General features: G+C 49.0%; 1 protein-coding gene across 12 annotated transcripts in view; it reads left to right on the plus strand.

Annotated features, from left to right (window-relative positions):
• Nucleotides 1-12689, plus strand: part of DLGAP2 (DLG associated protein 2) — a 729374-nt gene that overhangs the window by 572820 nt on the left and 143865 nt on the right. For 10 of the 12 annotated variants that reach the window (XM_082375176.1, XM_082375174.1, XM_082375178.1 and 7 more), the window contains one exon: nucleotides 8495-8560. The exons of 1 other annotated variant lie outside the window; for it this stretch is intronic. Coding sequence is in view for 10 of the 11 variants with exons in the window: in XM_082375174.1 (XP_082231300.1) it covers nucleotides 8495-8560 (66 nt within the window). In the remaining variant the exon portion in view is untranslated. Of the gene's footprint in view, nucleotides 1-5426; nucleotides 5845-8494; nucleotides 8561-12689 lie in introns of those variants that run through there. One more of the 12 variants, XM_082375184.1, reaches the window with a different exon arrangement.

Raw genomic sequence — 12689 nt, forward strand, 5'->3', positions numbered from 1 at the left:
ATCAAGGCTTGCCAATTTTGTTAGAGGGGAAAAAGTGGAGCGTCACTACTTACCCTCGAGTCACTTGCACAAAATCCAGGAAAAGACACAAAATCACTGGAGCTCTCGATACTCCTGGGTCATCAAAGCCCCTCACGCTCGGGTGGACGTCGTCTGGAAGGAGCCAAGAGATGGCCGGAAATTCATCAAGTGTAGAAAATTAAGATGATACGTCAAATGAAGAATTTAGAGTACAACAGAAACTAACACAGGATTGTGAAGCAATTATACTCCAATAAAGATCTATTAAAACAAAGAATTTAGAGTGTTTAAAAGTTAACATTGTGGCTTTTTATAACATTAAAATGCTGGAAAACTCCTCTCCAGAAAGTAGGTGGTATCACAAAGAAAGTGGGAGAGAGTTTTCCAAGCAGAGAATCCCACTCCCTGTCTCGGTATGAAGTCAGCACCTCCGGAAGGTGCCCCATCCCTGTCTTGGTATGAAGTCAGCACCTCCGGAAGGTGCCTGCGGGGAGTAGGGCCGCGCTGGGCCTCCCAGCGGCCGAGGACGGCAGCCACCTGGACCCTACGGGCGCAGGGCGGTCAAGCCTCCTGTTCCTAGCTGGAGGAGGGAGGGTGGAATGGGGGCCTTGAATACATCGCTTTTGTTCATTCTGTGAAGTTAGTTGTTCTCAACCCGGCTGCATAATAAAGTCGCCTCTGGAGTGAGGTGAACTGACCCCGGGCCACCCAGAACCTCCAGGATTGAGGCCAGAGCATTTGCATTCTTCTCAAAGCCCCCAGGGCATCGAGGCAGGATTTAGCAAATAAAGATCCAGGATGACCTGGTAAGTTTGAATTTCAGATACACAACAGATACTGCTTGGGATATACTTCAATATTATTCTTTGTTTATCTGAAATTCAAATGCATGGATGTCCTCTGGCCGCCCTACCCAGGAACTTCTGATGAACAAGCAGAAAACCACCCGTCAGAGATAAAGAAGGTGTCTGGTTTCAGCATCGTTCACTCCCATCTCTGAGGTGGTTACCTAACCCAGGGTCTGGCAGCAGTAGCTCAGGCTGCAAAGGACAGCTTTTTCTAAGCTTTGTAAAATGCCCTTTACTCTGCCCTTAGAACTGTATTTCCAGTTTAAACGTGGTGGACATACCTCCCAGCAAACTTGGGTGTAAAACCTTATTAAATACAGATGGTAGTGCAGAGGATTTGACACTACATTCATTTGGAATTTAGATTTAAAACATATTATATAAAATATAATTAACGTCACTTTTGAAGTGACTAATGTTCAAGTTTAACAGCAGACAGATACGTTTCAGCCTGAAGCTTTCTTTCTTACATAAGAAAGTCTGCTTTTTACTTCAGCATTTTTTCCTCTCTTTTCCAAGTCCAGAGAAATTCAGAGTGAAGTGTGTGCTGCCCTTAGTCGCACGTGAATTCCTGTGGAAGACGATTTTGTGATTTGTTTGAATGCGTGGTGAGGCCCTCAAAGTTTGCAAACAAGGGATGCCACTCCCCTGCCCGGGTCCGAGGGGTGTGAACCCTGACACCCGCCATCGGGGCTTCAGCTGCTCCTCTTGTGACCCCAAGTTTTCCTCTCACCTGAGTGACACTTAACTATGAGTGAAAATTCTGCAGACTTTCAGGCAGCTTCTTCTGAGGCTTGATCTTTGGTCCAAAGTAAAATTATGAGCATTTTTATGTGTTTCAAAGAAAAGCCATTAGCAGCGGTCCTGGCAGGGGCTGGATGCAGGCTGCAGGCGCAGCTGTGAGGAGGAGGGGCTGGTCGCACTAATCAGTGTCTTTATCCTCGAGGAGCAGAGATGAACCCTTAATTTGAGCAGCTTCAAATCCTGTCGTTAGGGAAACGGCTGAAATGGGGACTTGAGTGCTTTCTGCAGAGCAAACTTTTAAAGACGGAGAAGAATCTAGAAATTGGGCAAACTGTCAGATCGCCGAACTTTGTGGGTGGCTTCTTCACCTACTGAATTTGCAAAGTATCTCCTGGGCATGTCCAGAAGTAGCTGCCGGGTGTCACACCTGGAGATTCGGTCACTCCACCTGTGGTCGTCACCCTGACTCCGTGGCTCCGTGTCCTGTGCCCTTTCTGTCCACCAGGAGGAGTTTCCAACCAGTCACACAGTCAGGAGACATTTTCACAAGCCAAATTTTTAACTGAGGAGAGGTTGGAGGTGGAGACTGGGAAATAACGCATCACCTGAGGCTGTGAGTTCAGGGTTATTCGGGGACTTACCGGGGACGATGAGCCGGAGACAGCCTCCCGGTGGCTCTGAGGACTTGCTCCCCGGAGCTGGGGGAGGTGAGCACGTGTGTGATTCAGGCAAAGGGTGCGTGCAACCAAGCACACAGCTGGCTAGAAGCTTCTGTTGGTCACAGGAGCACATGCCTTAGTTAATGGTCTTAGCACTTTTCTGAGTATGGGGAGGTGTGAGAATTTGGCTTCGTAATATCTCCTGAAAATACCTAACTATGTGAAGGCCTGTTCACGAGTTTTCCTGGAGCACAGAGTGCCTCCTTCCTGATCTCCACCCTGGACTCCTCTCAACGGTGGGTTGAAGGTCAGCAGCTGCAGTGGCTTGTGGCTCAGTCCTTATAGAGCCCAATGCGAGTGGCCTTCTTTAGTTGGCAGAGGATCTGGGCGGGGTCAGAGGTGTGAGTGAACTTGAAGTGAGTGGGTAGACCAGATGGATCAGGTGAAGTGAGGCTGGAGAAGAGGCCAAGTGCATGGAGGCCAGGTGGGTTGAGCCAGACCAGTCCCCTGGGCTTGGGTGGAAAGGAACAGGAAAGAAATGACCGTCAGAGGGACCGATCCCAAGGGAAGACCCAGAGATGCAGCTGGACTCAGGGTGGGCATGGTGGAGGGTCTTTGGTAACATCAGTCAGACTTTGGAACCTAGATTCAGCAGCAAAAGCTTCACATGCTACTACCCTCGGCTCAAAAGGTATCATCCCAGCAACAAAAAGAAGTGAGAGTCACTCACCCCTGTGGTCTCCCCGGGCGGCCGTGTGTCCCGGCCGCTCTGGGTTCTGCAGAGAAGCTCCGAAGGCGGCAAGAGAAGAAAAGGGGGGCAGACACCCCACCGCATCCCCTTCTTGTCCCAGTGCTCCCAGACTGCACCCGTAACATCCTTTCTTATATTTGGAGTTCTCTGTAGACGTCATTTGAAAAAAAAAAAAAAAAAAAAAAAAAAGGATGTGCTACTGAAAATCTCCATCAGAAAGCACGATTCTGCTGGGGACTGTGGGCGAATCACTTCTCTGCTCCAGGCCTGTGGCCACTGTGGCCACAAGGACAGTGGTCTCTGCCCCCTCACTGCCCACAGGGACACAGTGGGGAAAGACTGATTAAGCACATGAGTAAAAACACCGTTTGGAGCAAAACCTGCTGCAAAGTCCCGGGCACAGTGGACAAAGCGTATCATTTCATTTTCTTGGTGTTTATGAGGTAGTAACAGTATTGTATTCCTTTACACCAAGGAATCTGGTATTTTCTTATGAGCAATTTCCCTTTTCATGTATAAACAGTGTTTTTCCTTCTAACTCTTTCTTAATGTTGCTTCCAAGTGGGCATGATTTAGAGACAACTTTCCCCCTCAAAAGGTATAATTTGTACTTGTGCTTAAGAGGGTTTAGAAGCCCAAAGATTGGAAGTGTGTGTCCTCCCTGCTCTTTTCTGAGCCTGGCAGGGGGGCGTTCGTGGGTCAGGTCTTTAAGAAATGAAGGGTCACGTTGCTGACGCCTCCAAACAGATGCCCCCAGACAGCGGGGTGAAAGAGCCGGAACTTCCATCAATCCAGGCTCAGCCTCCGGGAATCCGCCCCTAACGTGACGTCAGGGAAGGCACGGAACCTCCCGGGCCTCGATTTCTGCATCCGTCAGGGCAGAGGACCATTCGTGCCGTAACTGCAGAGCGGTCGGTCGGGTCAACGAAGTGAGGCAATGGAGGCCTGAGGATTTGCACATGTGCACACACATTATCACACGTAGCGCTTTTCTTCTCTGCTTCACCCAAATCTGGCCAAATGACCAAAAGCCAGCAGGGAAGCAGACCCAGCGGTGCTGCCTGGTGGTCCCGAAGCCAGTCCTCACTTCCCGAGACTGGAAAGGGGCCCGAGTCCTGGATCGCATCCAGCGGGAGGACGAGAGGAAGGCGGGGGCGGGGCAGGGACTGTGTTAGGTGCTGGGCCCTGTCGCTTCCTGAAGGACCCTCTCCGTGAAGCAGGAGACACTCCCACGGCCACGCGCTCAGCGCAGTGAAGCCAGATCTCGTTCTGACACGGTGCTGCCAGCACACTTGGCTCTGACCCTCGCTGGGGGGTTCTTTACTTGGGACCCGACTTTGGTCCGCATTGAGGTGGGGCCTTTGCTTCTCGGGACCTCGGATCCCGGCCTCCTTGTCTCCCCGCCCGCTGTGGGCTCTTGTACCCACGGCTCTCGTTTCTGCCCAGCAGGGCCCCTTGTGTCCAGTGTCTCTCTTCCCCAGGTGACACGCCTGCCTCTCTGGTCCTCACTGCACAGTGTGGATGCCACAGCCACCTGGAACGTGCATGTGAGGTCTGACCGTGAGGGAACCCCGAGCTGACCCCGCTCCCCTGGAGGGGGCGTGAGCGGTGCGTCCGTGAGAAGAGGCGGCAGAAACCGGTCGTGCTCTGAGATGATGACCACGCCCTGGATCGTATGCAGTGTGTCAGGATTCTCTCGGATAACTTCCGCGGCTCCTGGGTGCAGGGGACGAGGGTGGTGACTGTCTGATGTGTGCAGGAGATTTCAGAGACGTGCCCCCATGGTGTTTCCGTGGTGGTACATCAGCTCCCTGTCAGCTCCACCAGCCGCGTTTGGTCCTCCTCATCTGGATTTCATCTGGAAGAAGTTCGGTGCACACGTGGAATTAGGCGTTGACTCTTTGAAGAAGCACCGTGGCCCAGAACCACAAAAAGACCTGCTTACAATTCACCCAGAGGTGTCATCAAGTCGCTAGGTCATGTGTTAGCGACTTGGTAAATAAGACGATTAATCTGTAAGGTGAACTCATCTGGAAGGTATTGTCAGCACCCAATGTGCAGGGAAGAGGGCCCAGAGCCCTAACAGCAAGGGCCGATCCTCTAGTGAAGACCAGAACTCACTAGATGCACTCAGACGTGTCTGTGGATGAGTTCCAAACATTTTCAGTCTGTGGCACGTTTCTATTTTTGCAAAGAAAACATGCTGAGATGTGAACATGGTGTCCGATGCAGGCGCTCCTCATTTTGCAGCGTGATTAATCTCACATGTGTGATCGGCACGGTGACTGCCCGCCCCCCCACCCCCAGGCTGTGGTGTGCTCGTGTGGCCGGGGAGGGGTCGCAGTCCCCGGGGGTCTCACGAGCTGCCGGCTCATTGCTCCAGCCGGGCTGCTCCCTGGTCCCGCCGCTTGTCTGTGCAGCATCGGCAGGAGAGACGCTTCCTCTCGGTGGTGCAAGCTGGGTCAGAGACGGGACTCGGGAAGGACCCGAGTTGGCGCAGCTCTGGAAGCCTGGCAGGGGCAGCTTTGGGGACCGAGAGGTATCAGAGGAGGAGACGTGCCCTGCGCCCTACGTGCTTCCTTCGCCGGTCACCTCGGACGTTCCCGTCCCGCTGCGGACACAGGACGTAGGGTGACCAGCCCGCGGACCCCGTCTGTGCATGTGAACAGGACGGTGCCCAGATCAGTGCTCTGGGCTGTGAGTAGGTATCTGGCGGATACACAAAATGTGAGCTGAAAAGACAAAGCTGGTTGGATAAGGCAGGATCACAGCCACTAATGACACCAACACACGCTTTGAATGAGGCTCAACTGGCTAAGAGGTAAAACCAGAAACAGAAACGTCTAATGCATTTGCCCTTAACCCACATTCCATGTGTTTGACTGAAAGGTTTTCCCTAAGTGTAGCGGCTCCGACGCCTCACTTTATCTGATCTGAGGAAGGACGAGTGGAGGTGGAATGTGCAGCTGGGGGCGTCCACCCTCACAATCCAGGGCTGGCCTCCGCACGGCCTCAGGCGGCGTCCTTGGAGTCTTGTTCTCCGGATAATGAGACTCGCCCTTTTGTGAAGCTGCCGGCTGATTGCGCTGCGCTGGGCTCTGTTCGTCTGCGTCCGCTGGGCGTCTTTGTCAGTTCAGCGCGTGCTGGCGGTTCCACTGTGTGATGTTAGCTCCTCGTTCAGATTCATACTGGGAAAGCTTGTCCCTTTGTTTGTGTGTATGTGTGTTCAAGGAGAACAAATGGGATCGAAATCGAAGGGTCACTGTTTTGGTTTATTCTCCTAATTCTATTCTACCCCACCTAACGTAGACGGTCTTCAAGTTAATAATGCTGACCACGTGAACATAGTCTCCGTGGCAACCGTATCTAATTAGCACTGTGCATCCTATTGCATTATGCTTCTAAACAAATGAAACATGCCATCTTCAGTTTCGTATTATCCTTAATGTGGTCACCTGACCAGCCAGCTTTGTCATCGATGGCTTATTAGCAGTAAAACAAGACTTCAAATGTGCAAAAAGTACTCTTAGCCATCAAAAACAGGGCGCAGCTGAATTATGTGAATGCATTCGAATAAGCTCTAAAGTATTTACCCCAATTCAGACAGACATTTATTAGACATATATACATGTGTATTCATGTATATTGTATATATTTTAAAAGCAGTGCCTGGGAGACCCCATAAGATGAAATTCCACCACAGTTTACCTGAGATGTGGTAAATTCCACATCATCTTTCACGGCCAAACCCCCTACCTTTCTTTCTTTTTTTTTTTTTTTTAACATCTTTATTAGAGTATAATTGCTTTACAATGGGGTGTTAGTTTCTGCTGTATGACAAAGTGAATCAGCTATACATATACATATATCCCCATATCTCCTCCCTCTTGCGTCTCCCTCTCATACTCCCTATCCCACCCCTCTAGGTGGTCACAAAGCACCGAGCTGATCTCCCTGTGCTATGCGGCTGCTTCCCACTAGCTATCTATTTTACATTTGGTAGTGTATATATGTCCATACCACTCTCTTACTTTGTCCCAGCTTACCCTTCCCCGTCCCCGTGTCCTCAAATCCATTCTCTACGTCTGCGTCTTTATTCCTGTCCTGCCCCTAGGTTCTTCAGAACCGTTTTTTTTTTTCAGATTCCATATATATATGTTAGCATACGGTATTTGTTTTTCTCTTTCTGACTTTCTTCACTCTGTATGACAGACTCTAGGCCCACCCACCTTACTACAAATAACCCTACCTTTCTTTCTTAACGTCCTGTAAACTTACTGAAAGTGGAAGGTGCCTATTTGCCGACTTGAAGATGGTGAAAATGTCAGTGGGCTGATCACAATGTCCTAAAACGAAGCCCCCCGCGACTGTAACATGGTAACTGTATTTAAGATTGCTAGAAGGATGTCGTACTAGAATATTTGCCCAAAGCTTATTCGCGAATGTTGGAAACCTGCGTGAACGCATGTCTGAGTGTGTAATTATATTTAGAATGATATTTACGGACTACACACCCCAATGATGGCACATACATGAAGCTTATCTGAAACCCCCTGTCTCCGTATGGAGACCCGCTGTCTGCCCCCCCGCTCTCCGTGCAGCACGGGGCAGACAGTCCCTGGGCATCAGCAGGTCTAAGCCGCCTGGCAGCTCCCATGGGACCCAGGGCAGCCGGCAGACCAAGGCGCCTGGCTCGCTGAGTGGAGCCCAGGGTGGAAGGCCACTGATGTGTCTGTGTCCAGCTCCCCAGGGCCAGCTGGACAAAGAGCCCAGGCCTTTCGTCTCTTTGGCTTTGTTGCCTCATCTGGGTAGGGAGGGCCAGAGCGAGATGACCCCCGAGACCTTGTACAGCTGCACGACGTATCCCTCTAAGAATGCCGTGTCTGCTTCTGCACTAGTCACAGACCCAGCAATTGAAAATCAATGCCGGTGACCTGTTCTCACAAGAGAAGGAAATGAGATTTGGACAAAATTGACCTAAGGTTAACGAGTATTAAGATGAGAACAGAAACTGCAGGCTTCGAATTTTGCCAAATGAGGCCTCAGGTAGTACGAGACTTTCCAGACGTCAGAGGAGGCCTCCTCAGGGCCGGGTAGGGCTCACAGGGGACTCACCAGCTGGGAAACAATCGTGCGGCCGAGTTTACAGAATCCAGTTCACATGCAGACAAAGTCTACAAAGTCTGCAGGAAACCGAGGAGTAGCCGAGAATCCCTTGCACGGCCACCTAAGTCGGCACCTCCGTGGGGCAAACGTGCACCTGCGCCCGCAGGCCCGTGGTCAGAAAAGGTGGTGGTTCCTGGGCTTTGGCCCCAAACGCCAGCTCCGAGCAGTGGCGTAAGCCGGAAAGCATGTCTCGTGTCTGAGTGTCGGGGGCGGGGCGGGGGGGGGGGGCGTGTAGGGGATGCGTTGTGATTATGCGAGCCGCACCAGCAACATACTGAAAAGTGACTTTGTTTCTCTCTTTGCAGAGGAAGAGGGCGGGGACCTGGCCCAGCCGGGCATCAGCTTTCCGGGGCCGGCCGAGGAGGATCTAGGTAGAGTACACACCGGTGCTGCACAGAGCAGACGGGCGTTCCAGGCGGGTGGGGACGTGCACGTCCGTCACTGGTGACCCTCCCCACAAAATGTTTTAAGTATACATTCGACTTTAGGGGGTCCTAATGAGAACTAAGTAAGATGCAGTGAAATTTTTTTAAATAGAGGTTTGTAAACATTATGGAAGATCTAGATGAGAACACAGTTTCTCCAGATCATCACAGATTAATCATTAAGGCAGTTATTTACATAATTAATATTATTAGTAAAGCTGCATTAACGTAATTGAGACCTGTCCGCACATGTAGAATGACACATCTCTCCTTCCCTCCTTCGTCGCTAAACCCTAAGTCAATCTAAGGGAGGGAAAAGCTTTTTTGTTTGCATTTTTCTCAAGTAACTCTGTTATTTGACATAAAACAGCTGATTTCTCCAGGCAAGCCCAGCTCCACGTGGCTTGGGTGCTGAGTGCAACTATATGCTTTCTTCCAAGGGAGCTCCGAGTTACTATCACATTCTGTTTTCCCCAGTGCTGGTTGAAATCACGTGGAAATTTTATCTGTATGCTGCCACAGACACAGTGAAGCTGGAGCTGCATTTGGCCATCACCATTTGACAGGGAGTTGGGCTTACGTGAAACGGGGCAGATGCTCCTTTAGAAGTGGGGAGTGCTGGATAAATTCAGCATCAAACGGCTGAATGAAATCCACATTGAATGTAACTGAGAAAAGACACCCTCTCCGTGGCTCTGGGTTCCTGGCCCTGCACTTAACATGGTTATTCGCCAGCCTCAAAGACTTCCAGCTGCCTTCTCAGCTTCTGATGGCCATCTGCTGTGACCGCGCAGAGGTTGTCTTACGGATCATAAGCTTGATTTCTATTTAAGTTCAAATTTTTCTTAATTTATATCCGATCTTTAGCCAGTGAATCTGTTGCTCATTTGACTGGCTCAAAGAATAATATTGAAAATCACAGGAGTCCTTTTGTGTAAAGCTGTGCTTTCTTTTAAAGGAAATTAGAACCAAAAAAAGTTTGCTTTTCAATGTAAAGTTGTGAAACCAGGTATAGTCCTAAAAGAATGACAGTATATTATCCACTATGATTGAGTTAGAAATTTATTTCTAACTTGCCAGTCTATCCAGGCCTTTCTCTACTTGGAAATAGGCCAATAAAATTATTTTTACTCTTTATTTAGAAGGAATACTGGCTACCTCATTGGAATAAGCATGCGTTATTTTTTGTTTCACTCTGTGAAGCTTCCGAATGAATGGATGACTCATTTGACTTCTGTTTCATGAGACTTTGACAATAGCTCACCTGCATTTGTACTGGGTCTAAGATTTTTCAGCATCACAATTGTGTCTATGGCACCAGTTCTTTTCTGTGACAGGCTTTTAGAGTGAGGGGGACCTGCCAAAACATAAGGCCTATGCATCCTGAGGCCACGTTTCCATCTCTGTGGCAGCGGGAACCTGAAGCTGACTCAGAGGCTGCCATCCACCTCTGAACAGCACGTGGCACTCCGGGTGCTGTCTCACCTGGGCTGGCACAGCCCGAGGGCACCGAGGGCCTGGCTTTAATTATTGGGGGGACACCTAGAGGTGGAATTACTTTGTCCCATGGTAATTCTATTTAAAAGTTTTTTTAGAAGCCACCATAATGTTTAGGGACAGAAAGTACTTAGTGAGCCGTTCCTACAGTGTGGACATGAGGTGATGGTTGGTGGTTATAATGAGAACAGTCAGATTTTAAAGGACTTGGGAAGAAACTGACAGGAGGATTTGGTGACGTTGGCTACAAAGGAGTTCTCGAAATGTTGCCCAGTTTCCCACTTGTGGTGGTGAGTGGGCGGCGGTGGGTTCTGATGGGAAGGGGAAACCCTCCATCGGCTGTCGGGCGAGGCAGGATGGAGCCAAGTAGCCAGTGGACCGGCCAGTGGACTTAGCACCGAGGGGCCCCCGCCAGGCGCATGCGCACTGGGGTCCAGGGATCTTGAGCAGCCCGTCCGCTGAAACATGAGGGTCAACCTGCCTCTCGTGGGTCACTGTCACCTGGGGGGCATTTAAATCCTGGTACCTGGTGGGCTTATTATCTAGAAAAGTTCCCTACGTGATTCGTACTCGCACCTCGGGTCAGGAATGCTGATGTAAAGTGTGTGAAAGGATAATTTATAGGAAGGTTTAAAAAAAAGAGAAGGAAGGAAGGAAGGTGGGGGGAGGAAGGAAGGAGAGAAGGTATGAGTTATGTTCCCAGTGTTATTACAATAACTAATTGGGAGCAAGCACCATAATTTTAGACATTTTATTTTCCAAACTGGGTTTTCCAGTTTCCTCATCTCTGAATCGAGAGGGTGAAACTGGACAGGTTTTGTTTTTTTTTTTTAAAGATTTATTGATTGATTGATTGATTGATTGATTGCTATGTTGGGTCTTCGTTTCTGTGCTAGGGCTTTCTGTAGTTGCGGCAAGCGGGGGCCACTCTTCATCGCGGTGCACGGGCCTCTCACTATCGTGGCCTCTCTTGTTGCAGAGCACAGGCTCCAGACGCGCAGGCTCAGTAGTTGTGGCTCACGGGCCCAGTCGCTCCGCGGCATGTGGGATCTTCCCAGACCAGGGCGCGAACCCGTGTCCCCTGCATTAGGAGGCAGATTCTCAACCACTGCGCCACCAGGGAAGCCCCTGGAGAGGCTTTTAACATCTCCTCCGAGTCTCTGATCCTACCGTCCACATTAAAATTAAAAACGCTTTATAATGATGTTAATGCTATTTCAGTGAAATGAGTCATTGTCATTTACAGAACACTGAGGGACGTTTTGCAGCCTGGTAGATGTTAAAGGCATAAAACAATGCAGGAACATTTGCCTCTGGTCCCGTTCAAAATACCAATCTTTTTTTTTTTTTTTTCAACTGGCCTCAGTATCTAAAAACTCCAAGGAAAGGTGAGAGATATTTACTGAAAACCCTAAAATCTTCTTTAGTGACAGACAAATGAGTAAAGTCATCTTTTTAGAAGTGAGTATCACACCCCATGCCCTTGCCATTAACCATTCCATTTTAGGGCACAGACATTCTCTGAAGCTCATGGGATGTAATGTATGAAAAGTAATTTTATGATGAGGAAAATGGCCGTGGAACAGAGGAAGATAAAGAAGGTTTCTATGAAATTAAAGTCAGTGATAAAAGTGGATTAATGCAGCACATTCAAAATGACTACAATGGAAGAGAAAACCCACTTTTTCCAGGAGGAACATTTTGAGGGAAGACCCTCAGACACACTGAAATTAAATTGCCCTACCAGTAATTTTTGTGACATTGGCTCATTTATAGGAGATGTGATCGCTAATAATGGGTTTTCTTAATTCCCACGAATGTTAAATTTAAGTCAGTTGTAAAGAGTTGGTAATTTATAAGCATTTATGAGGACTGTTCTGTTGAACCAGATTTTGCACTGGCAAGTCAATTGCACACTGAAATGAAAAAAGGCAGACAAAATGAAATGATCAATTAAAGAATATTAGGCAGATATTATATGAGACACAGCACGGAGAAAACGGACACACTATGTAATTTTAAAAATACCTGAATATAAAATAATACCTGCCAATACTTAAAGCCTTCTTCAGGACAGGCACATGTTGTGAAAATATTTTTATATAAAGGATGTTAGATGGCATTGTTTGACGTCTGCACACCATCTAACTGCATGAATGTCTCAAAGTAATTATAATATGTAACTCATTTTAAAAGAACTCCCCTTTTAGACATTTATTTTTGTGTCCTTTTATTAACACCCCTACACGTACATATAGATGTGTAACTCTGTAACTTGAGGGGCGTCCACACTTATTTCCTTCAGGGAAATTTCTAGAAGTTTCTAGACATAGTGGACACGGTGCCTTGCCAAGGTTCTGTCTGGACAGTAACAATGTATCTATTTACTGCATCCCTCCATCCTCCCCCCCCCAGGTCCCTCCTCCACAGCAGAGACCCCTCAAGACGTGCAGCCCCCTCCTACCCACCTGCTCCTTGGGGATCCCGACACCCCTTGGGGAACGCTCCTCCCAGCGTGTGACATCGAGTCCCTGTCACGTGCTGCAGAGGAGGGAAGGTCACGTGCCAGCTAATCAAG

The sequence above is a fragment of the Balaenoptera borealis genome (assembly GCF_965194805.1).
Source record: "Balaenoptera borealis genome assembly, chromosome: 21".
Classification (NCBI taxonomy): domain Eukaryota; kingdom Metazoa; phylum Chordata; class Mammalia; order Artiodactyla; family Balaenopteridae; genus Balaenoptera; species Balaenoptera borealis.